Genomic DNA, 25,601 nt, shown 5'->3' with positions numbered 1-25,601 from the left:
AAATAATGTACTCACCCCAACATAAAATTGTGCATATACTTTATAGGATCCCTAACCTCCAGAGGTCCATCCATGACTTCCAATTGGAGCTCTTCCCTAACTGGCTCCTTCACTGTCCTCCAAACCTGCCCTATTTCCCTATGTGTCATTCTTCTGAGTCAGAGATAATTTGCTAATGATAAGTCACTTCCTATTTTAGAAATCCTGATGACCTGTGGTCAAATGCTTCTGTTCATCATGCTGATTGAAGAACTGTAGTTTTTAATGTTGGGTGAGAGGTGGAAGGAAGAAGGGAGAAAAAGATATCAATTTGAGGCTTTGTGAGTCCTCTGAATAAGCAATCATACAGCTCAGAATGAGATGCAATGGGATTCATACAGCAGCACCTGTGAATGATTCTCGCCTAACTGAACCGGAATCTCATGAGAAGCATAGACTAGTTAAAAACACCCTAAGAGAGATATCCGGGAAATCCAGAATGAGGGCTATGCTATGCAGTAAATGACCTAATTGCCCTAACAAATTAACAGCAATAGGACTTTGTATAGTGCACAATCTTGGAAATTAGAATATATGCATAGAATTGGATATTAATTTAGCTAAGTACAATAATGGTGGCTACGTATAATGAACATATTCTTACCAATTGGAGATGCACACTGTTGTATTTGTGAGTGTGAGGATATAGTACTTGGAATTTGCCTTGAAATAATCCAGGAAACAAAGCTTTAGGGATGACAGATGAAACAAATTTGGCAAAATGCTGGTAATTGTTGAAACTGGATGAGGGATATGTGGGGGTTTATTATATTCCTTTCTTTTAGAATTTCCCACAATGTTAAAAAAGATTGTAAGCTATTTTTTTTCAAGTGTGGTTCTAAAATCTGGCTGATGAGAGTATCCTGGGGAGCTTAAAAATAAAACAGATTCTGATTGTTACACAGTCCTCCTGATTTGTCCTCTCTGGGCACGTCCATATTGGGTGGGTCATTGTGTTGTTTCGTAATATCCCAGGCCACTGTTTCGGCTAGTTCTTATGGCCCTCAGGGCATATGTCACCTCTCCTAAGGTCTGACCCAGGAAATCTTACACCAGTCTTCCTTCCGCCCCTCTTATTTCTCTCTTTCCTATTTCTCTGTGCTGTCTCCTGGCTTTCTCTTTCTGAACTTTATTAAGGGTTTAGGAGAGGAACCTGAAGATATTGGCAATCTATTACTCTTAAAATATTTGCATTACTGTCATGGTTTCCACTTGGAGCGCCATAAATCTTTTTCCTTGACATAAAGAACTGTAATTTCTTTCTAAAAAAGGAGCACAAGCACTCAGCATCTCACGGGAAACCAGCTTGGGCGGGCCTTTCCCATTCCCATCTGGGCCTTGGTGGTGTCCTCGCTGTTAAACCTGACACCTATGCTCCCAACAGTTACTTCTATGAAGTTCTCTTACCACCCCTTGGGGAGAGATGTACCCGCTGACTAGGTGTATCTCAGTATAAAGTTGTTTGTAATGTGTGGTCTTACTATGTGGGCTTGTCATTTTCATCATTCATAAAAAGAAAACACCAAAATTCGTTCTTAAATAATTTATTTTTTAATATTGACAATTGTGAGGAATTACACTTTTTAAGGAAAACTTGAAGAAATCTAACAGAGGGTAAACAGAATCTATTAGGGACATGTGCAAATTTCAAATGCTTTCTTTAGCTATAAATAATTCCACTTATTCACATTAAGAATGAAAATATTGATGCATACAAAATATTAAAATATCAGCTTTAAAAGAACTAGTTGAAAACACTGAAGTTAATTTGAAATCTTCAGAAAGAAATTATAAAGATTTATGCCAAAGGAAAAAAGCTTATGGGATTTCAAGTAGAAAACATGTCAGGTAATACAAGTAAAGGCTATGTAGAGTTACATAGATTGTGAATATTTTCAGGTATCCCAACTCCAGACTGAAAAAAAAAACCCCAAAATGGCAGCCTTTACCTCTGGGAACTATGTGTTTCCCTCCTTTCTTTTTCTAGAACAAGTATGACAGTAATACAAAGCACACAGAAAAACTGCAGGCCAAGGACAGAAAATTCCTTAGACTTAGGGTTCAGGGGTTTTGCTGTCCCAATGCTACGGTGTCGCTGGGTGCAAGGTCACTGCCAGCACTCCAGGACACAGCATCCACACAGAAAATAAAACCATCATGGAAGACCACACCTTTCCTTGCGGTCTTCTCCAATCTCATCCCTGCTTCTTCCCGATCTGAGCTCTTAAGAGGTAGGGTACTCAAGACACATCTACATATGGTGGAGAACAGTTTCTTAACTGACAAGCTGGGAAGCAGCTCTGACCAAAGTTTCATTAAGAAGTGTGAGATTTTATTGAATTTACTATTGATGCAATTCCTTCTTTCCTGCGGAAGGAAACCAAAGTGCGTTGAAGAGGCTGACTCCCCCCACTGTGGTCAGGAATTTGCCTGGTTCAGTAACATGAACATGACCAAAAACAAGTATGTTACTTCAAGAAGACAGTACAGTGTTTTCCCCAGAGCAGAAGAGACATCTTCATTTAAATAACCTTGAAGTTTGCAATAAAATAAATAAAATGAATTATACACACACAACAGAAAGCTCCCCTTTAACAAGGCAGCTGGTTGAGTTCATGCAAGCTGTGTAGAGGGGTGGTGCCCCAACAACAACCAGAAAATAGGTTATTATTATTATTCAGTCTTCCTATTTAAACTAGGGCATTTCAACATAATTAACCAAAAATTCCCTCATACATAATATAAGGGTACATTATATATGTACATATTTTTATGCACACCTCAGTTTGAGCTAACCTCTTTAGAAGTGAAGACTGTGATAACCAAAGAGTTATACATCTTCCCACTAAAATATTCTGACTGTTAAAGGTGCATATTGTAAAGAGCAGCTGGTTTGCTTTTTCGTATATGAACGTATTCAGTCTCGGCAGTCTCATGATCACAGTTCATGGATGGTTCTGCTTCTGCCAGGTCCAAGGGAAAGAACGAGGCAGGTCAGGAAAAACCATTAACTACTGATGCTCTGAATATGTCCATTTTCCCTGAGGAGCTTCTCATGGAGGGCCTGCAGGCCACATGAATTCAGCTTCGACATCTCTGAGAAATGCTGACGGAGGGCAGGGGGACTGGTTCTGGGTTTTCCACTCACCCTGTCTTCTCTTTTTACTCGAATGATGATAAAGCAGTCCTGGCATGCATTCCAAGTCCATCAAGTTCCTGGCCTTCTGCTTGGTAGGAGGGGAAGAGGAGCTCTGGGCTGAAGCCACCAGGTGCTGCCAGTCACAGCTATGCTCTATGGACACCAGGGAACGTTCCCTGATTACCAAATTCGAGGCCATGACCAAGAGCTTCTCTCTCCTCCCCACTCAGAGACACCCTCGAGCCCACTGTTGCAGGGCAGGCCCTCCAGCAGCATCTGGTTTCGAGTGTAGCACCACGCTGACTAAGGGCTTGAGGCCCATCTCCACTGGGGCTGGCCCATCTGTCTCCGGTTAGCCATACATCTGCTTGAACTGAAAGCACTCGTTGCAGTAGCCGTTACACTTGGCATTGCCGAAGTGATCGCAGGCAGGGGCCCGGCAGCGCTGTTTGGGGGGCTCTTCGGGAACGAGCTCGCCCCGGTGGGCCCCTGGGGCCACTCGCTGGCTGAGGTGCTGGCACTCCATGCAGAGTTCCTCACTGCGGCAGGCCAGGATGTTTTTGCAGGAGGCCCGGGCACACTTGGGCCTAGAGGCACTCTGTGTGGTTCGCGGCATGTCTCTGTGCTGGCTCGATCTCTATGTGGAAAGAGCAGAGAGAACTATTGTTCACGTCTCTCAGGGAGAGCACACAGCAATCTCAGCTGATGGCGTGGATTCTACAGAGAGCATCCTCCCGGCCAAGCGAACCAGACTTCCACACCCAGTCTGGGAACAGGAGCTCTCCGAGGACGTTCCCTCCCAGTGCCTAGAAAGCAGACCTAGCCCCAGGGAGGCCGAGTGCAACCACCAGTCCTCTCACGGAAGCCTGCAAACACTGGCCCAGCTCACTTCTGTTTGGATTAATAATAAACTGCTCTACCATTCTGTAAACAACAGGAGAGGCACCTGTCAGCCAAAGTTTGTCTTTCCACATGCCATTAAGTGGAGGTACCTGGGATACTGTCCTCCTTGTCTCCTCACGATAAAGGACTGTTCAAGAAAGTCTGCTGGCCACTTAGATGTCTGTGCTTCTACTACAAATCCAAGAAGTCTCTGATCACACTGCCTTTTTAGAGGCAAGAGGTTTTATTCTATGGCTGATTTTATTTGCTTTTTAAAATGAAATCTCAAGTATCCTTCAGCCATACACATCAACAGTAGCTGTTGCCCTTCCAGCCCCAGGGTGGCCAGAGTGACTCTGCCCCCTTGTTCTTCCCTGGAACTCAGCAGGCACAAAGGTCTGCTGACACAGCCGGAAGCCGCTGCTCAGCAACTGGCCCACATGAGATGGGAAAGTACCTCTGAGTGTCTCACCAGTTGCTCTTCAGTCCTCTTTGCTTCATGAAATCTCTGATTCTGAGCTTCAATGAAACACTTCTGGCAGTATCCTTCAAACACAGCACTTCCGAGCGTGCCACATTCCCTCCCCAGGCAAGGGACAGCATTCTGGAACCTGGAGGCCATGGGACTGGCTTTCCCCAGAGGGGCAGCAAAATCTACAAGAGAGTTGATGCTCATCAGTACCACAGAAGGGTCACCGAGCAGACAGGACACTCACACTGGAGAAATAAACAGACTCCAAATACAGATTAGGCCAGCCTTCTATATATATATGAGATGGCCTTCTACAAATTCAGCAAAATTAGACAATAATAACAGTATTATTGAAACATCTTTGACTTTACAAATTTCTCATTTTTGAAAATACTGCACTGGTCATAGTAACATTACAGAGACATTAACTGCCCATCCTTCTTTCAAATCAGAGATTTCTGAAACCACAAATGTTTTCCTATAATATCAGTTGGAGACCTCCATCTCTCCAGCTATTGTTCCTCAGATATTGCATTTTCCTCTATTACATGAAAGTTTCAAAAGATATCTTCTTTAAACTCTACCTTATAAATGCCAGATACCGACTGACCTTCTAAAACAAACTCTATGACCTCTAGCCACAGGATGCTTTTGGGTTTCAGAAAGTGGTGCTGTGGGCCTTTGGTCTCCCTGGGTGGCTGGCAGAACCACGGCCACTGGCCCTCTGTGCCAACCACGCTCTACCCCACTGCCCAGAGGGGCTCCTGGAAGTTCAGGAACAAACACCTTCTAAACAGGAGTTAGGAAATCATTTCACTCACGTTTATTTTCTCTGTACTCGATGAAACACAGCGTGCAGAAGCCCTTATTTTCTGGAGTCCCAAAATACATGCAGCCAGCTTTTCTGCACTTGCTCGTTCCCGTCCTGTCCCCTGGAGTCCGTGCGGCCTGAGAGAGGCAACTGGAGGGAGCCTCGTTCCCGGCTCTGTGACAAGAATGTGGGGAGAGACTCTGGATGAGCTGTGAGGGGTCTGACTTGGACCGCTGATGACAGGAAGGAGGGATGCTAGAGCCAAGGCTCGAGGAGGGCTCTTTCGTAGTCCTTTTGAAGCAAGTACTGCAGATCCCATTAAACGTCCTGGTGGCATCCTGCAGGCAGGCTCGGCACTTACCAGGATCTAAATGCCTCATGTCCGCGGTGGGGCCAGTATTGAGCTGCCGGGCATTGTGGCAGCGCTCACAAAATCCATTGTGCTGCACGTTCAGTGTGAAAGGGCAGCCCGGGCTCTTGCACTTCATAGCGGTGGTCTCGCTGAACAGGAAAAGGCTGGGTGCTGTTGGAGGGGCAGAATGAGGCCCCCCAGAGGGCCCCTCGGGGCTCCAGGCCAGGGGCTCATAGGCCTCGCCCCGAGAGGCCCCGAGCGCCCCGCCAGGGAGTCCTTCCAGGCCCGGCTTGGAGTTCAGCTTTGGAGATCTGTTTTGGTTCTTTTGCCTCCTCTCTGAGCATTCGTGGCACAGAGGCTGGGTGTTCACAGACATGAAGAAAGGACAGTTGGGTGTTTCACATTTCATGTCCATGAGGGAAAGCTGGGGAATGGAAGAATCCAAAGGATTCTGAGCACGCACATCTCTCTGCTCCTGCTCATTGTTTTCCTGCCACTTCTTGTACTCATGCTGGACAAGTTCAAAGTAATCATCTACCAGATTTATTTCTTTTGGTAAGTTAGCTTCATCCAACCTAAAAGCCAAAAGGAAAAATATGAGACTACACACATATACGGACGCACACATACAGATCCACACATGATTTTATATCATTAGCTCACAGAGCAGACTTTCAGAATGTGGATTATTGCAATACCTTTATAACCATTCACTGAAATGCAGGCCTATGATAAAGAACAGAACACACTCCAGTACTGCTGAGAAGTCTTCGTTATTTCGAGAATCAGTCTTATTTAGTCAATCTTTGTCCGCCCAAAATTATAGATAATTCTAAAGGAAGAGCTACTCTGGGCTGCCTCTGCACTTCATGCCTACAATTATTCCTCTTATAAAAAGTCACTTTTACTTCTCAGAGATCAACTTTTTAACAAAACACCAGGGTATTCATTTGGGACCACCTACGTTACAGCTCAAACTACTTCACAGCCTTGCGTGCTGTCTTTTGCTGTTATCAGCCCCACACTTGTGCTTGGTCTCTACTAGAACTGCCATGAGCAGAAACTAAGAGGAGGGCCCACCCATGGGTGCTGTTTACTTTTGACTCTTTGTAGTTTGCTAACCTCCACTTTGAGAAACTGATTTTCATCCGCCTTCACGGTCTTTTCCTATGCATTTCAAGTTCTAAGAAATAGGCATCCCCTTCACATAAAGCCAGCATTTAAAATTTGGATGCCTGTACAATGAGCAGTCTGGGTTGATTCCCCTTCTATGTGGCAAAATCGTGTGGGTGCCCCATAAACACAATTTACAACACAGTGTGTGTCTGATCTGTCTGTCCTTACCAAGAAGCTGAGGGAAAAAGGCCTTTTTTGCCCCAAGAATTTTGACTTGCTAGTGTAGTACCAGGGTTAAAAAAAAAACAAAAAACCGAGCACTATCCTTGATTGTAGTATACTTAAAAGCCACAATTCTGACTTCCCGCATCCAGATATGGAGGGAAATTGTTTTGGATAAATTATTTGCTCCCATTTGAAACCAAAGTTAATTTTGCCTCAAGTGATCCTCCCTGACTCATGTATGAGTCTCTGAATTTGTCTCACATTGAAGAAAACTGGTTTCAAATAACTTTGTTGTTGAGCTCTGGGGTGGCATCAGCTTACATGGCTAAAGAAAAAACAGTTAAAGATGACAAAGGATAGAGCTAAAAATAAGCTGCTTACTTTGCGGCATTAATCAGATGGGTGGTACCATGGTCCCAGCCTTGGACCGGGATTTCTATCACCATCAAGTACTCTTTTAAGAGCTTGTCCTTCAACTCATTTTCAGGATCTGTCAAAAAGTGAACTTTTAAGTCTTCAAATCTTCCACGCTCTCTGTTAACAAGTGGAACAGCACGGATTTCTGAGGGAAAAAAAAAGGTAACACATAAGCAAAATATGAGTTTACTTAATGAGATTATGTGAGACCGTATATGACAATTAAATCTTGAAAATGAAGAAAGGATACAGTTAAAAAGTCAAACTCAAATGGGGAAACAAACTACATGAAACATAAAATGCTTTGTGCAGGAAGCTCAAAGAATATTAAGTAGCCTGGATTGCAGATACTACTGGTTAAATGCCCACACTTCAGAATCAGACTGACCTGAGTTCAAATCCTAACTTTGCCACTATCATGCTCTGTGGCATTAGGCAAATTATTTAACCTTTCTAAGCTTCAAGTGCCTCATCTGTACAAAAATCTACCAAGGCTTACAGCTCATAGGGATGCTGTGAAGATGAAATGAAACATTAAGCTATTATGATAATAGCTAACCTGACAGACGTTTACCTGGTTGGGGCCAGACACTGTATAAAGGGCTCTGTGAACCTTCTTTAGTAGTTAATAGTAATGGTAGTTATAACATGTATACAGATGTCTCCTATTTGCAATTAACCTGCTGAAATTACTTACCAAGCCATCCCAAAAAGACAGGAGGTAATTATGATTTCTGCTATCACATTAGTGTTTCTAACCAAGCAACAAAGCAAACGACAGAATACTAAATTTAAATAAAGATAATATACTTAAATGAGACTATTTCAATAAGGAACAAAAGAACAAACCCTGACGTTCAGTGGGAACAGGGTGTACTGCTATCTACCAGCAATTACAAGTGTGAATTGATGCTCAATTTTCTCACCAGGCCCGCTGTCCTTCAGGGTCACCAGGGGCACAAAGTGTTGGCTGTCGTAGCCGAGAACGATGGGGTATCTGTAGCATTCCTGGGCAGGCCAATGCAGAGGCAAGTAAATCCCTCCCACCTTCAAAGGAGCGAAACTGGAACCTGATTCCAAACTTCTCAGCATTTTGTCTGCATAAGAGAAGAGAAAGAGCAATAAGGCCATCAGGTGATTTTCATCGAATTCCACTTGGCTACTGTTGCCTGTGACTTTGGCAGAGTGGCTTTTTCCTAAGAGCTGAAGCTTCAAGTCAAAAATGAATATGGGCTCTGTAGGCACCTCACCTGAAATGACAATGATTGGCCTTCTGAGGATGTTGCAAAGGACAAATACGTGAATTTCTTCCAGGGAGTTATACTGAAGTCCACTTCGGGCCACTAGTGTGTCTGTGGTTGCCATTTTGATAAGGTTGTCCCACTCATCAGTCCAATTCTAAGGAGAGAGGGTTAAAGGGGAAAAAAATGATTGAATGTACTCTGCATTAAAAATTCATTATGAGTTCACTCTAATTATTCATTTATATACCTCAGCTGACTTGTCCCCTTTCTGGAAATCATCATTCAAATGATCACCTTTTTCACCCATTTTGGTTTTCTTCCTTTACCTTTTTCCACTCTAAGGCAAACTCTAACTCAAAAGTGGGGGAGGATGGGGCAGTACCTGTTTTCAAAAAAAATCCCTGATGTGGCATAACATTGAAGCCCCTGATCCAAACAGACACAAAAATTCCGAATTTGTGACTGCAGATAGTGAGGCACAAATCTGAATTTGACCAGCTGACTCAGTAGAGTATACAAGGGGCAATAAAAGCGAAACACAACCATAACACCACAGGAAAAGCCGTCATCAGAAGCCCTTCTGCTAAAACGAAGAGACCTACAGCTGGGAATCTACTAGCCCGAAGCCTCCCAGCAGTGACTAAAGCCTCAGGTTCATCCCACAGGAAGATTCTGGTGTTTTCCGTTGACTGTGTTTTGCTTAGCCAAGTTCATGTGATCAGTAAATCATATGCTCGTTGAGAGCAGGGTCTGGCCTAAAGGGCCCTTTACCAATCATGCGGTTCTACCAATAGATGGTTAATGGAACAAAACATACCCGAGTGTCATAGCAAAGCCCCGTTTCCACGAATTCCTGAGATTTAAGAGACTCCAGCTGCCAGCGGAATTTAAAGTTTCTCGTGTCCGTCTCTTTGAGAGTGCTGAAGAGTGCCTTCCTCAGGACCAAGTCTGTGTCCTGAACACCCCACATGTACTGAGAAGCAGCATGCATGAGGCAGTTTCCATCACCTGAGGACAGAAGCAATCCACATCTAAGATGTAGCAAAGGTTTTCAGAATAAACTAGCACTACTGCTGTCCCAGGGGACCATGTGGGGTGTGTGAGAAATGCAAATGGTTTAATTTCTTAGTTGAAGGGCCAACTGATAATATTTCCAAAGGTGATGACAGTTTCAAGGAAAAAAATGATGCTTTTCACTCTTATATTTTTCATGACTGAGACCGTCAGAGCAAAGGAGCCAGGGACTGATTGTCAGGGGACCTTGGTTCCAACCTGAATCTGCCCTAACTAGTTCAGGTGACCTTGGGGGAAATTCCTTAACTGGTGTGAGTATTTTTGTTTTTTGTAAAATGAGGGCATTGAACTTCTAAAGTCTGTCCCTTTCTAACACTCCTTGATGTTTGGGCTAAGACACTGGTACTATTACTCCGACACTAGGAGAGGGCACACAGGGCAATATGCACAAACCAGGAAGCTAGCTTGGCTTCGTTTACCAGACAGGGATGCTCTGGCTATGACTCAGGGACCATTCCACTGCAGCCTTTGGGGCCTGGGAGTTTCCTCCCCTGGTCTGTAAAGTGGGATTGTGAACACCGAATTACCTACTGCCAGCCTGCCCGTCACCACCCCTGAGAAATATCTTACGTGAACCTGCTTGGTAGGACCTAGATGTCTAAATTAGTAAATAACTCAGTGTTTAGGACTGGCCTTTTAAGAAGTTTGAGTATTTTGAAAACAAAAAAATAGGTCTAATTTTATTCCATGAAATTGCTACTTTTACAGGATAATACCCCCAATTTTATTTTCCAATCTCCAAACAAATATTTGGGGGGAATGTTTAATATAAAAAAAGTAACTCCTTAATCCCCTTTGGCAAGTGCACAGTTGTTTTTATGCAGCAAAGTTCCACTGTTTTCTTACATTACTCTATAAGTAGGGAAGGAAAAGTTATTCGAAATTTTGTCAAATTTTACTTATAGACAAACTGTAAAAAACAAAGCAAACCCTTCAAATGTATATCCACAATCAGTATACCTTCAATTTACATGCTTAGGAAAACTAGCTAGATTAAGCATTCCAACAAATGAACAGAAAAGATCGCTCAAGCCTTGTGCCTAGGCAGAAGTGTAGCAAGAACTGCATTCTGTTGAAATTTCCCCTTTGCAAAATCTAGAGCAAAGATAAGGCTTTTTTTCTTGTTCTTGTGCTTACTTTCAGTTCTTTATTGAGATGCACCAGTATAAAATTCCCTAAGTAACATCTGGAATTCCCCAGTGCTAAGTTATTTGACTAGCAATTGAGCAACAGCTATTGTACTTTTTGTTCTGGTGTGTAGACATTTAAACTGCGACGTGCACCCTGGACTTTCCAAGTGGGTGTGGTCAGGCTGAGCTGGAATAGGGCTACTCATTATACAAGTGAAATCGCTGCAGCCAATAGACGCTGGAATTTTTCACATGAAGTTTCAATTTTATGCCACCTACTCCCTTCCTCATTCACCACAGTCTCATATCCTCAAATGCAAACTTGTGAACTACCCCCTCCCCAAACAGATCATTGACTTTGTAGAACCCTCTAGTGGGGCAGTTTTTAAAAAAAGGGGCTAATAAAAACCAGAAAGGAAAAGTCATTTATTTTGCCCCCTCTGCTCAATATCTTTTCTACCTTTTCCAAATTTTACAGACTTTCTTGAAAGTGTGAAATAAAAGGATTCTGAGCCTAAAAATCCCCATTCCCTAGAAAATGCTATTAGGATGCACTTGCTTTATTTGGAGTGCAAATAGTTGTTGATTTAAATGACATGCCCTTTGCAAAACAAGTGTTTGCTATTTATAGCCATTTTTTCTTAAAGAAATAGAGCAAGTTTAAACCTAAAATATCAGTTAATTCTGTTAATTATAAGAAGCTTTTCCTCTTTCTGGCACATTTCTAATTTGGCAGAATCTGTTTCCAAAGCTGACTCCACCTCTTTTTTTGGTATAACAAAATGGGAGAGTTAAAACCACAAACTGTCAGGAATACAAACTCCTTGATGATGACTTAACATAATTACTGACTTCTATGCATCACTTGATTTAATGCCAAGAACAATATAAACACTAGCTATCCCCAGTTTTCTTTCTGCCTATCTTTCTAAGAATATATGCTTCAAAAACATAGGCAAGGTGTTGAGGTGACATGCACAAGACCCCTGGAACCAAAGTGAAAGAACACCAATCACTCCCAGTTAATGTACCAATTAAGCTAACTAGGTTAATATTCTCATCATCTCATTGTCAACAAGGATTTTCTGCACTCGGATGCAATATTATTTAATTGAAATGGTTTAGGACTGTCTTGATATAAGGACCTAAGAATCTTGCCGTTACCTAGGCTATAAGCATCTTGCTTATCGAGGTACAGTCTACTTGCTTTTTGTAAAAATGAGCTACATTACAATGTAGAATTTTGTATCTGCATGGAATAGTATGATTGGATGTTTCCTATGATATGCATACATATCATAATTAAAAAACAAAACAGTAAAGCTTAGAACAGGAAATACCTACTAGTAGTGAAGGGCCACTGGGCTGGTAAGTACAGACAGCAAGAAACTTAGAACTAGGAATCCCTAAAAATAATGAAGTAGAGTAAAATAGGCACTAAATATTTCAAATATCTTTCTAGTCCATATCATGGTACCACAGACAACAGAACTTAGGTAAGTAGGAGCAGACAGCCAGGTCCCCCTCGTCCTTAACAGCCACTCACTGGTTAACCCATAAAGTCCCATCAGTTCAAGCATTCATAATGACAGTGAGAAACAACAGTAATACTAGTTTTCACACCATGCTCTCCTTTTGAACTTTTAAAGCCTTTTAATATTTCCATTACTGGCCCAGGAAGGGTATTTTACAGATGATTCAACAGTCACAGGAATTAGAATTAGATATACAGTCACCTAACCCAGGCATGGTGTTTAGAAATGCATTCTCCAAGGCCTCAAAGCACTCACTCTGCTCTTTATAATACACAACTACAAACTATCCTTAATAAAAATATTCACAAAACAAGCACTTTTATCACATGCCTTTTATAAAGTTTCTGTACTAAGTTGTCTATGGTCTCGAGAGATTGGAGTTTTAGGCTAGTGCTCTGAAAATTTAATAAATGGAGACCCAGCACCCACTAGATAAAAGCATGTCTTACCATTCGTTTTCAGTGCCACGAGCTTCCTGACTTCACGACACCAGTTGAGCTTCCTCTGGCTTTCCAGGGAGGCCTGGATATTTCTGTCAATGAGAGCTTTGTGGATGATCTCCCGAAACTGTGCACAAAACTGGCAAGTTCTGAACATTTCCAGCGTGTATCGATGCATGGATTTAAAATGATGAATGATTCCATTGGTCGGCTTAAAAATATCCTCAGGAGTTCTCTCTCTTATCTTCACAGCTTTTCGCATATTGCTCAAATACAAGGCCTGAGGAAGGAGTTGTTCAGCCATTGTGCTCTGCAACACCTGAAGAGGAGGGGAAACAAAACCCATTCCGTTAGCTCGCCTTTGATGCTACTCCCATAAACCTGCCTGCAGGAAACCCCAGTGTTGGACCTTGTCATTACCCTAATCTGTAGGCAAAAGATCTTAGTCACCTCTCTTCCCAGGATACTAGCTGGCCCCAAAGATGAACTCACACTGGACTATTTTAAGTTACATCACTTTTAAAGATTAGTCTAAACAAGAGAAGGAAGGCGGAGAGTGGGTACTGAGGAGGAGGGGAATAACCCATGTTTTCAGTAATATTTGTCAGGGAGTCAAGCTTGTCTGTCAGCAACAGGTACTGAGCCTCATCACCGACAAGCTCCCATTGCAATCTGATGCCACTCTGGGGCAGCCACTGGATTTTCAGAGCTCTGAATGGCAGCTGCAGGAACCAGGGAGCCCTGACAAGTCTGGAGTTCCTCCCCTAAGACCACCGCCAAGCGATTCCTGCTCTCAGGCAGTCTTGATTGATCTCTTTGAAGCACTCCTTCCCTATACTGGGAACATATATGTTTTGTGAAAAATCCTGCAATTTTATGCTGTCATCTAGGTTGCTGACCAGGGCTTCCCTGGCCCCAAAGATTAGTATTTATAAAGAGTTTATTTATAAAACTAACTATACTATTTATAAAGAGTTAAAATGGAATGTTGTATAAGCAACAAAAAAGCCTATTTCCATCAAGCTGCTTTGCAATTTTAAGAGCAAACAATCAGCAGTCTTTCGGAGCCTCTTCAATGAACTTTACAGCATCAGAATAAGAAATAGGATAACAATAATAATAGAATAATAAATACCACATTTGCAAAAGCAGGCACTGGAGCTCAATTATTTCAACTTCAACTGCCAGCCAGATTTATTATCATCCCCTAGGAAGTAACACTCAGATGCATTTCTCACCCTGTCTTCACTCTGAAACCTTCAAGCATAATAAACCAGTGGAAAGAAAGGAAAGTCTGGAGGAAAGAACCAGGGAGCCATTCGGGACGAATGAAAGAGGAGAGGAGGAAACCCCAACATATACGACCAATGCCAAGAGCATGGAATGATATGATTGACACCACGTGAGATCTTTGCAGGGAGCAGTGTGGAGAGACAGTTCTCATTCATTAGCCTTTGGTGGAGTGCCTCACCATACATGCTAATTTCCAAGACGACGATAAAGATGATTTGAGAACATGAAGACCCTCCCTAGGAAGTTTCCCAGCAATTGTTAGTCCCACTCCTACATCATACTATTTGCCAGGACGAGCCTGTAGTTTCTATAAAAGGGAGAAGAAACCTAGATTTTAGGGAAGGCACTCTTGTGGGTCTCGACTCTTAAAGCCATTAATAATAAGGTAGTTGAAATCCTTGTGGCCCAGTCAAAGGAGACAGGTTGGACTAGATGACCCCAAGGTGGCTTTTGTGGAGTTTTCTGGAGTGATTGTTTTGGATAGCGATTCTTAATCTGACTGCCAGTGGGGCCTGGGAGAAGTCACTGACTGAGTCAGATGGCAATCTCTCCTTCAATGTCAGACATTGGGCAAAATTACAGCAGGACCACAGATGCGATGAAGGGACAAAAATATCACACACACTTCCCCTTTGTGGCCTGGCAAAATCTCTTTTATGATGTCATTCATTCATTCACTCATTCATCCATCCATCCATCAAGCAGCGCCCAACCACCCACCAAAGGGCCAGGTTTGATGCTCTGGCTAAACATCAAAGACAAACTTATTCCCTGTCTTGAGATGACACAATCACCTTAGTCTGTAGCTGCGGCAACAAAAGCACAGGTCCTGCTCAGGTGCCACACCATCCAAGGGCAGAGCTTTGCCAAGAAGCCAGGTCTTCCAACACCTGCCTCTTGCTCTTCTCACAATACCAGACCTGTGGCTGCAGTGCCTGCCGGCCCTCAGATGGAGACAGGTGTGCAGTAGGAAGATTTGAAACAAGCCAGGTTTTGCCTCTTTCTGCCTTTCTGTCTCTTCTGTTATTCTCTTCTGACCTAAAGATCTTTCAGTGAAGATCTCAGATATTGACAACTGTATACTATATGCAAGACATGCAAATGCCAATATTTGATAGCCTAGTGTCATCTCATAGGTTTAGCCTTGCTTAATCTGCAGAATTGCCTCCTTAAAAGAAATCAAAAGCCACTGCCCAAGTTCCAGTCCTTGGACTTCTCCACACTTAAGATTAAATAATAAATTTTCCTGACCTGTGACTGTAATGTCTTTGTAAGCAAAAACATACGTGGTCCAGAGGACTCTTTAATGAACATTTTGTTTCTCCCAAAATGCTACCCTGAGACACTTGACCACATCAGCTTTCCAAAGAAATATCAGAGGCAGGGAGAACTGAAAACAAAGCGGTCTCAAAAAGGGCTGAGCTCCTTCCTTACTATCACTGCTTTCCTGAGAAGGCCAGGTGGCAGGATGTGGGACGACCCGGGCTGACAAAAACTGTCTGCGGACTTGGAGCTGGGGCAGGGGCCTGCAGATCGCTCTAAACTGGAGCCCCCACCCCCCGCCAAGGCAGGCCAACGACGCACTTCCACATGCACACTTCTCTTACACTGCTGCAACCGAGGAGACCCCCTCCTCCCTGCATTTAACCCCGGGGGATATGCAAGCTGTCCCTCGAAAGGTCGCTGACTGAGTCCCCCAATCCCCGCCGGGTTTTGTTGCTCTGGGACATCCCACCCGCGTTAGGCTGGCTCTGCAAAATCTGGGAAGCAACCACAGCGGTTCTGCAAGGTCTACGTGGCCGTGAGCATGCAGCACTTGATTTACCCCAACCACCAAAACAAGACGCTAAAAGAAGCAGCACTAAGGACCACCCGACCAAGCGGCCGCGGGCCGACTCTCCACCAGTCAGATCCAGTTTATTTAAGTTTTCGGCATTATCTGCGAGGAAGAGCTGGCTGGAGGAATCCAGGGTTGTCACCATTAACATCTGGCGCGGCGACCTCAACTCCCAGCGTTTCCAAACCTACAATGGCCAACGAACTCCCCTGCAAAGAGGACCGCTGCAAAACCAATGCCAGACAGAGAGGCCGGCCCGCGAGTCGCTGCCAAACATGCACCCGCAGCCGTCGCCCGGAGGAGCCGGTGACAGACCGCACGGGTCGCGGCAATTACCTCTGGGGGCGCACGAGCCTCTCCCGAAGTCCCAAGTCCTGCTCAAGGCAGGCGCGCGCCGCAGGCCGGGGTCGGGGCCGGGCAGAGGGGGCGCCCCATGGACGCCGGGGCTGGCGCTCACTCGCTGGCCTGGCCGGCCGGGGGTGTGTATGGATCGCGCCCGCCGCCGCCGCCGCCGCCGCCGCACTTCTCCCGGCGGCCGCTCGCGCCGCTCCGCCCCCGCGGGCTCCGAGCTCTCTGCACTTGGCCCGCCGCGAAGGCTGCAGACTGCCAGTTCTCTTTTTTCCCTTTCTGTTTTACCGCCCGGGGACCGGGGGATTTCCACCCAGGGACTTTCCAGTCACGTGACGCCTGGCCGGCCCGGGGAGCCCGCGGCCGGTGCGCCGCCTGCCGCCAGGGGGCGAGGAGGGCGCGGGAGGGAGATGCCCGCCCTGCAGCGTCGCCCCGCCCCGCTCCGCCCCGCTTCGCCCCGCCCCGCCTGCTGCCCGAGAAACTCCTCCGCTTCGTCCCCGGGTGTCCCCGCGTGAGTCACCTGGGCATTTCGGAAGCTGGGGCCAACGTCACATCCATGTGGAAATCGCGGTGATGGGAACTGGAAATGAAATAGGTTCTTTTTCTCAAACGTTTTTCTGCAGAAAATCATCAACTGTGGAGAACAAGAAGGGAAATAATAAAACAAGAAAACCCTAAAAAACCACCCCTGCACCCAGGACCGCAGGCCTCCAGCCGGGTCTGAAAAGCTGGGGCTGCGCACGTGATGAACTCGTAGGGGAGCGCCCTACTCATGGTCCCGAGGGGATTTCGAGAAAAAGAAGCAGTCACAGGGCTGGGTCTTCAGCTACAGCGTGCCTCCCAGCCCCGGAGGCCAGACTGGTGAGATGCAGGTCGCAGGTGACATCAGGCCCCAGGCCTATGGCCTTGAAATTCTAAGGCCAGTCTTAAATAAAACTGGGCATCAGAACAGCTACCAACCCTATTCCACACTTGATTTATTTCCCCTTCTCCATTTCTGCACACCAACTGCAGAGGTGGAGTGGAATTCAGGGAGCATTTCAGCCTAGAACTCACTTCTAGTCCACTGTCCTTGTCATGTCCCCCTATGACCTCATTAGGAGTCTTTTTAAAGGTCCCAATAATTAGACCACCACAAGGTGTCTAAATGGCTGATAATATTCTCACCCACCCTTCCTTATTAAATAGCATGTAACCCACTGTGTTCACCCAGAAGTGTCCTGTGGAAATTGGTGTCAGCCACCTGTGCAGTGGGGGTACCTGAGCTGTGAAGGGAGGGACAGTAGGCACTTTTACTGCCTAGGGTGTCCCTGCTGTCCCATTTCTTAGAATGGGGAAACCAGAACCAGATGGAAATATTCTGTGCTACTGACTCCTTATAGACTTAAGAATAGTTGTTAGGCCATGTATCTCGCCTTCCAAATTACAAAAATATGCTTCTCTAACAAGGGTCTGCAGAGAAAGGCATGGGGGCTGAGTGGCAGCTGGCACATTTTTAGCAAAGGGAGACTTAGAGCAGAGAGTGAGCAGCGGCCAAGGGTCCACGCTGGTGAATCAGAAGGAAAGGGTAAAGAGGAAGGGAGAATGTAGGAGAGACACCTTATGGGGAAGGAGATACAAAATTTGGGGAGATACGTGGAATGATTGAAACCAAAGAGACACGGAGGGTCCAGAGCCTTGCAAGGGACTTTAATTTCTGCAATAGACATTAGCAAGGTGAACAGAACAAAGAGGAAGGAATATTTATTCACATCTAGTGGACACATAGGAGAAAAACCCCTATTTCCTATTAAGAGGAAAGATGCCTTCTGATTATGAGGAGTGCTTTTGAAGAATATCTGAATTAAGTGCCATTTCTATTGTGGTGCAGGGGTCACATGACATGAACTGCAAACAGTGAGCATATGTGACCCCTTGGAATTAGATAGTCTGTGGGACTGTGTCTGCAGACTGTGTGCTTATACCACATAATCAAAAGGATCTGCATCGCCAAATAGCGATGGGGGTGGGGGACTGGGGTGGAGAAATCCTATTGAAGAGAGACATATATGACAACTGGGAAAGGGCCCTGAATCTGGCTCAGCTGAAACCACAAATCATGAGCCTTTCTTAATCAGGAAACAGCCATGGTGTATTTCTGAGTGTGTGTGGGATTCCTGGACATGGCAATCATGGGTCAAACTAAAAATCAGACATTTCGTGTCTGTTGTACAATTGTTCCTCTTTCCCAGCATTGTGATTTTGAAAAGGAATATACATATTAAACATATTTTGTAACAGCCTTATGTAAGTATGGCTATTTAGTTATTTCAAGGTAGCTTTGAATCTTGCTTCAAATTTAATAACTCTTGGCTGAGCCTTGTGATTACTAACAAGTGATGTCTGCGCTTTCAAGTCACTATAAGGGCTAATTTTGAGAAGCCAATAGAAGTTCTTTGTGAGCCGTAACTACTAGGAGAATTTAGATCATGATGTCATAGATTTCATCATCATACACATGCCAAATTCACCTGAAATGCTCTTCTTATCTAGAGACTTCAGATCTTCTATAGGTATTATCAGGGTGAATGGAGAAATTAACCTCAGGGATAAAGGGATTTAACTGAGGTAGCCCAATGAGTCACCAGTAATAGGAACAAAGACCCTCCCCTGGAAGGGAAGGAATTGGTTTAATGCCAAGTGCAGCTCCTCTTATTCCTCTTTGCCTGAAAGCATGGGATGTTGAAATGTAACACTTGTCAGAAAATTCAATCCCCAGTGAATTCTGGTTTAATTTCCTGTCAACACTTGGCCTGAAACACTTGGCAAAGTAGTTTTATTTTATATCATGAATATAAATATTCAATTCTTGGTTTCATTTCTGTTTCTGTGGAGGTTGCTGTTGACAACCAAGTATGAACAATGACAAAAAGATCTGAAATGGGTATTACTAGGAATGGCTGGCGTGCAGGGTTGGGTTTAGCAGCACGCTGGATGCTAACTGAAATAAACTAATTCCTGTTATTGGGAATAGTGCACCCACTGTACACATTTGCCTTTGATGCTCCCCTCCCTTTGCTCTTCATTTGTCCCTAAATTCTCTCAGTTCAGTTTGGGGTGTCCATAATCCTGCCTTCTTGCTACCCCTGCATCCTCTCCCTCCCTACCTTCATCTCTATAAAAAAGGGCTTCAGCATTCATTCTTTCTGGGGTCTGTTTTCTGAGACTGGCTAGTCTAATGTAATTCATGTTCATTTTCAAAAGCAGACTGCAATGTGTTATCATGTTATATTTCTTGAGAAGCATTTCTGTCAAAACCACAACTTCCTAGACCTTAATGGTGGAAATTGCACATGCCATAGCAGATTGAAGAAGCTGCTGTAGTTCCATGATTCTAGGAGTCCATGGTTGTAAGAACATCATCTATTTAATAACATGGTGGGCAGGAGAAACAACCTCAATGTATTAAATGTACACCTGTTCCTTTCTTTACTCATTGACAGTGGGCTGCATTTACTGATGTGATTAATTCCTCTTTCTTCTTCACTGTGTAGGAAGGAAAGATTTTTCCTCTACCTTCTTGGTTTCAATAGCTGGGTCTTTGATACGAACTGACAACAGGCAGATTAACAGGAGAAAAGGTAAACTAATTTATTAATTTTTATATTACATGCATGGGAGCATCACAGGGAAAAAGTAGCTGATTCCGCCCAAAATGGGGCTATTTGATCACTTATATAGAGATCTGAGCCTTAATAGGGGAAGAAGAGAGGGGAGGTAGGCACCTTGGGGTAGAGAAAAGGAATTTTAGGGAAGATGGCTATGCCTTAGAAGAACAGATGGGAGGTAAGATAGTTTGTGACAAAGTTTGTCTTGGTGTGGTGTTGGTTTCTAGTCTCCTCTCCTGTAATAAGAGTCCATCTTCCCTGGTTGATGAAACTGAGGGAGAGGATGGACGACAGTTGAGTTTATTTTGGAGGAACTGTCTTTAGGCAGATAAGGGGAGTTAAGGGGAAGCCTTTCCCAGCATTTGCTTTTTTTCTTGTGCCTTTAGCTCATAATAATCAATATACCAAAGTGCAGATTTGGGGATGTATGTCCTGAGCTTTATCAGCAAAACTCACTCCTATTGTGTTATTTGTGTTTTTAGCTTGATAAAAAGCTCAATTTAACTTAAACTTGGGTTCCTATTAGTTGAATCAAGTATCTTTAAATGATACGTTATGATACTGGATTGATGCTAAAAGAGAAAAGCACTGAAGAAAAGTGCATGGAAATATTCTAACAGAAGCAAGTGGTCATCATCAGAGAAATGACTGCTCTTCCATCATTTCTAGTACAGCAGGGACCAATGGCCTTTTGGGACCTTAAAGGAAGGGTTCCCACGTAGAGATAAAGCTGATTAACGTGTAATAGAGATACAGACCAAACCTCAAGATTAAAGGCTTATACACTGCCAAATTCCTTTCCAAAGCTAGAAGGTACCTCTCACTGAATAGAGTATCTTAAAAGACTAACTCTGTTTCCAGTTGACCTTCAAGGTAAGTATGGAGGACTTTATTTTATGGTTAGTCATGAAGTTCTAAAGAGACAAGAAGAGGAGCCAGGTTACTGAAAACAGCCTATTGACGCGTGGACATACTGACAATACTTGACAGCTGTCAAGAGCCAAAATCAGCTTCAAAGGATGGTAAAATTCCAAGAAGCTTTAGAGCCAAATATGGATGGTGACAGTTGAAGGAGTCCAGGGCATGCCAACTCAAAATACGCACTTTGGTGTGTTGATTATTTTGAGCTGAAGGCACATGGGAAAACAAGTGCCTGGGGCTGCCTGGGTTTGCACACTCAAAATAAATCTGCTGCATCTGTCTAGACACTTGGAGCTCTCTAGAGAAAACTGCTGGAAAGGCAGGCATCAGGCTTCACCACCAGAGTGAAATGTAGTTTTCTCCTGAAACAAGTCACTCTGATGGTATCTTAGAGTAATACCCTCCAAATCAACTTGTTCATTGCAGCTCTGAAATAAACCCCTACAAAGAAATGCCTTGATTTTTGAGGCTTTCGTGGTTGGCTCTTGGCCTCTCTGGTTGAACCAACAGATGATGCTTGGGTTGGTCCTCAGTGATGTCAAACTTCCAAATTTGAACCAGTGTGGGATTTGAGACTTTAAAAAATTCTTTTAAATGAAAGAACTTAATTCATATGTACATTCCTGGCTTTGACCTTCAGGAAAAACATTACACTGCCTGAGTGGCTGAAAAATTCTTGGCCCTGAGCATTTTCATGGTAATCACTCAGAAATGCACAACCTGTTACATCTTATTTCCTAACGACAGCAGTTTTCCTTATGATAACCAAACTATTGCAGAACGCTGGATACTGCTGTTTTCAAAGTGGCTATCTAGAGCTCAATCAGAGGATCTGAATGGAAAACTCATCACAACACAATGTGAACAGCCTCTGAAGCTAATAACCATTTACTCTGAGCCTTAAAGCCTCTGTTTTCATGTTTTCTTAGTTAATATTTGCTTTAGTCTTTTTAAAGCCTTTAAGTTGCAAATTCTAATAGAAATCATTTTGAGAAACTTCAAAAAAATGGTAGAACTTTTAACTGAACAAGAGATTATTTTTTCCCTTCTTAAACTGGCCTCATTTATAAAATGAAAGATTTGGAATACATTGGTCCCTAAGAGTCATACCAATTCTAACATTTTATCCTTCTGTTGTTCCATCAAGAAAATTGTGTATGAATAGATATTCCAGTGAGTTATATTTAGTATAGAAAGCTGAGTACAGAGTCTGAATCACATTGCTGGGTTTAAAGCCGCATTCTGCTACTTCCTAGCTAACTGACCTTGGACACATCACTTCTCTGCCTTTAGTTCTGCACTTGAGAAATGGAGATAATAATAGGACCAAAGATTATTAGAAGGTTTGCATAAATTAATGCATGTGATGTGCTTACAGTAGTGGTTGACACATAGTAATGTTAATTATTTGTTCATTTTAGTGATAGGACAAATCTTATTCCAAGGTTTGCTTAGAATTAATCATACTAGAAGGTACAACAAGACATTTCATGGTTGTTTTCCTTATTAGTGGGGAAGAATATTATCTCTGTTTTGCAAAAGAGTCCAAGAATTCCTATCTACATTTACTTTTTTTTTACAAGTATATAATTATAGAACTTTTAAATGTTAGCAAATGATGGGACTTTATAAACCATCAAACTGATGATTTTCTCTCCTATTTCTTTTTGCCAATGTTTTAAAAGTTTTAATAAATATTTTCCCCAGTTTTATTGAAGTATAATTGACAACTAAGAACTGTCTACATTTAAGGTATACAATGTGATGATGTGATATATGTACACATTGTGAAATAATTACCACACCAAGCTAATCAACATACCCATCACCTTACATAGTTACCATATTGTGTGTGTGGTAAGAACTCTTTAGATTTATTCCCTTTGCAAATTTCAAGTATTCAAATAGTATATTATTTTTCAAGGAAACATTTTGATTTTTTTATCCATTAAAAAACAGTGCAGGAAATCAATTTTAGTTCATTTACTCTTATTTGGAATTCACTGAATGTATTTTTAGCAGCATCATTGACTTTTATGTAAATAACCTGATTTCTTGTCCACAGCATAACAGATATTTCTTAAATGAAAGATTGTATCTATTTAAGGGGTTCAACATTATGTTTTGGTATACATATACACAGTGGAATGATTAATATGGTCAAACTAACTGACAACTGACATACCCAACTCCTCACACAGTTACCAGTGTGTGTGTGTGTGTGTGTGTGTGTGTGGTGAGGGCACCTGAAATCTACTCTTTCAGCAAATTTCTTGGATTATCTATAATCATGCTGCACTTCTGATCTCTAGACTCATTTTTCATTCTCTAGAACTGCAGCTTTGTACTCTTCAATCAACATAACCTCATTTTCTCCACCTCCCTGCCCTAGTACAGTCACCATGCTGTACATTAGACCCAGAAAGTTTGTGCTCTTTGACCAATATCTTCCTCTTTTCAGGAATCCCAGAGCTCCTTGGAGATGATACACAGGTCATCCTCAGGGGCATGCCTGATGGGTGAGGAAGGATGAGCTTCTACAGCAGCTCACCTAATTCCAACAGCGTGGCTTTGCTTCCGTTGACTTGGTATATTGTGATTCTTGGTAAAAATTTATCTGATTTATCACAAATTTCCACATTTTACAGATGAAGAAACCTAGTCTCAGTGAGGTGAACTGATGTTGCCAAGGACACACAGCAGGTGAATACCAGACCAGAAACAAAACCCAGGTTTCATGCCTGCCCAAGAGACCACTTTCTACACCATGCTACCACGGAAACTCAAACAGACAAGAGTGAAAACAAACAAACTCACAAACAACAACGAAAAAACCCGAAGTGTCTCTAGGAAATACCAACACATTTTTGCCAAGCAGGGTTTCTTCCGTTTGGTATGGGACTGAAAAAGGAGTATGGGCTGAACCAAAGGAAGTAGAATTTAGAGGTTAAATAAGATACCAGCAACTGGGCCTTTATATTGTTCCTATAATGTAACTTCCCTATCTATGAAAAAAAGAATATTTTGCTTGATGAAGGACATATCCCAAGGGCCAAATAATATATATGTGTCAAGCACCCTGGGATTCAGGGGTGAGAAATTCCCTACAACTCTGAAGCAAGCATTATAATCTGAGGTTTCCTGACAGTTTCTGCAAGAAAAGAAATACTAACCTTCTTTTCCAGGCCAAATGCCAAGTGAGGTAATTAGCCTTTGCCCACTTTTTTCCCCCACACCAGTTTCATTAGATAAGGACTCTGCCTTCATTTCCTTTCGTGAACTGAATTGCAGTGTGGATCATGCCTATCAACAATGGATAAAAACCCAGTTTGCTGGATGTGTTTCCCTTCAGAATACACAAAGTTTTGCCATAAGTACCTGGCTTTTTTCAGGGTACAAAATGCTTGCCAGGGAGCAAAGAGTTAGGAGACAAGTTTCTATGTTTTCCAACACTAGATCTCTTAGCTTCAAGTCTGCTCCAGAGACCCAGAGGGCATCAGTAAGCCATACATTCCTGCTAATTCTGAGTATGTCTTGCAGACATTAAGGGGAAGGCTTTAATAAATTACTCAGAAAACAATTGTTAACTAGATCACAGTCTTGCTGTCAGTCTTCCACCCACACCCTGCCCTCTGCTCCTTAAAAAACTGCCCCAAAAAACAATGGATCCATAGAGTCACAGAAGACACTCTGTCCATTGACAATGTGACTTTTCCACAGCAGTAGAATGGCAGTGCCCAATGCCTGTTCAAGCAGGGCTTTGTACTCGGAAAGAGCTGAGCATTAGTACTAACCACACTACTTAATAGCAAGGCTGTTTTAGGCAAGTTACTCATCTTCTCAAAGCCTTTTTCCTCAGACTTACAGATTTTTTACTTAAAATATTTTGGAGCTGTCCCATATCAGTACCTATAATCTACTTTATTATCTTCTCAGTGGCTACACAGAATTCCATTATTTAGTTGTACCATTATTTACCTGTTGATGGGCATTTAGATGGCTTCCAGTCTTTTGCTCTGAGAAGCAATGCTGCAATATGGGTTGGTCACTGCACACATAGGAAGATGTGTCTGTCAGATATACCCTTGTAAATAGAATTACTGGGTTCAACAATTTTTGTATTTGAAAGTTGGATAGATAGCGCCAAAATGGCTTTCCACTGTGGTCCTGCCTTTATGCTCTCACCAGCAGTGCCTGAGAGCAGTGTTTCCTCAAGGAAACCTTTGTTAAACTGTTAGTTGAAAGTGAGAGTTCACTGTAGTTGACGGTGCACTGATCTTGTCATGAGTGAGGGTGAGCTTTCATATATAAAGAACTGCTTTTATTTCCTTTCCTGTAACTGCTCAAATCTTTTGTGCATTTTCTCTTGTTGGTCTCTTACTTATCAAATAGAACTGCTTATGTATGTGGAAATTAGTCTTTTAGGAATTGCAAACACACACACACATACACACACACTGTCTTTTAACTTTGTTTAGTTTTCCAAATAGAATTTTAAAAATTTGTCTTAAGGTCTTTCTCACTCTGAAATTAAAAAATTGAAATCTCCCAAATTTCTTTTGAATATTTTGTGACTTCATTTTTCACATTTAAATATATGATCCATCTGGAATTTATTTAGTTTTAAGCTGTAAAGTAGGTATCTAATTTTATTTTATTTTATTTCATTTTTCTCAATG

At 42.9% G+C, this 25,601-nt stretch overlaps 1 protein-coding gene across 4 annotated transcripts; it reads right to left on the bottom strand.

Moving 5' to 3' along the window:
• Positions 1-1,567: 1,567 nt before the first annotated feature.
• Positions 1,568-16,711, bottom strand: TNFAIP3 (TNF alpha induced protein 3). 4 transcript variants are annotated; one of them, XM_017663946.3, is made up of 9 exons: positions 16,343-16,711; positions 12,886-13,195; positions 9,515-9,705; positions 8,704-8,851; positions 8,380-8,550; positions 7,418-7,598; positions 5,354-6,270; positions 4,518-4,714; positions 1,568-3,815 (listed from the first exon to the last, which is right to left on the bottom strand). In XM_017663946.3, exons 2-9 carry the CDS (start codon positions 13,178-13,180, stop codon positions 3,531-3,533), a joined length of 2,385 nt encoding a protein of 794 aa, XP_017519435.1. In that variant the 5' UTR covers positions 13,181-13,195; positions 16,343-16,711; the 3' UTR covers positions 1,568-3,530. The 4 variants fall into 4 exon arrangements, with proteins under 4 accessions (XP_017519435.1, XP_017519436.1, XP_017519434.1 ...); XM_017663947.3 differs by lacking the exon at positions 16,343-16,711 and adding an exon at positions 13,297-13,317; XM_017663945.3 differs by lacking the exon at positions 16,343-16,711 and having other exon boundaries at positions 4,533-4,714; positions 12,886-13,211.
• Between the last annotated feature and the right edge of the window lie 8,890 nt (positions 16,712-25,601).

The sequence above is a fragment of the Manis javanica genome, chromosome 13, assembly GCF_040802235.1.
Source record: "Manis javanica isolate MJ-LG chromosome 13, MJ_LKY, whole genome shotgun sequence".
Lineage (NCBI taxonomy): Eukaryota > Metazoa > Chordata > Mammalia > Pholidota > Manidae > Manis > Manis javanica.
Note: the sequence above shows the minus strand (reverse complement) of the source record. Positions and strands in the feature narration are given on the sequence as shown.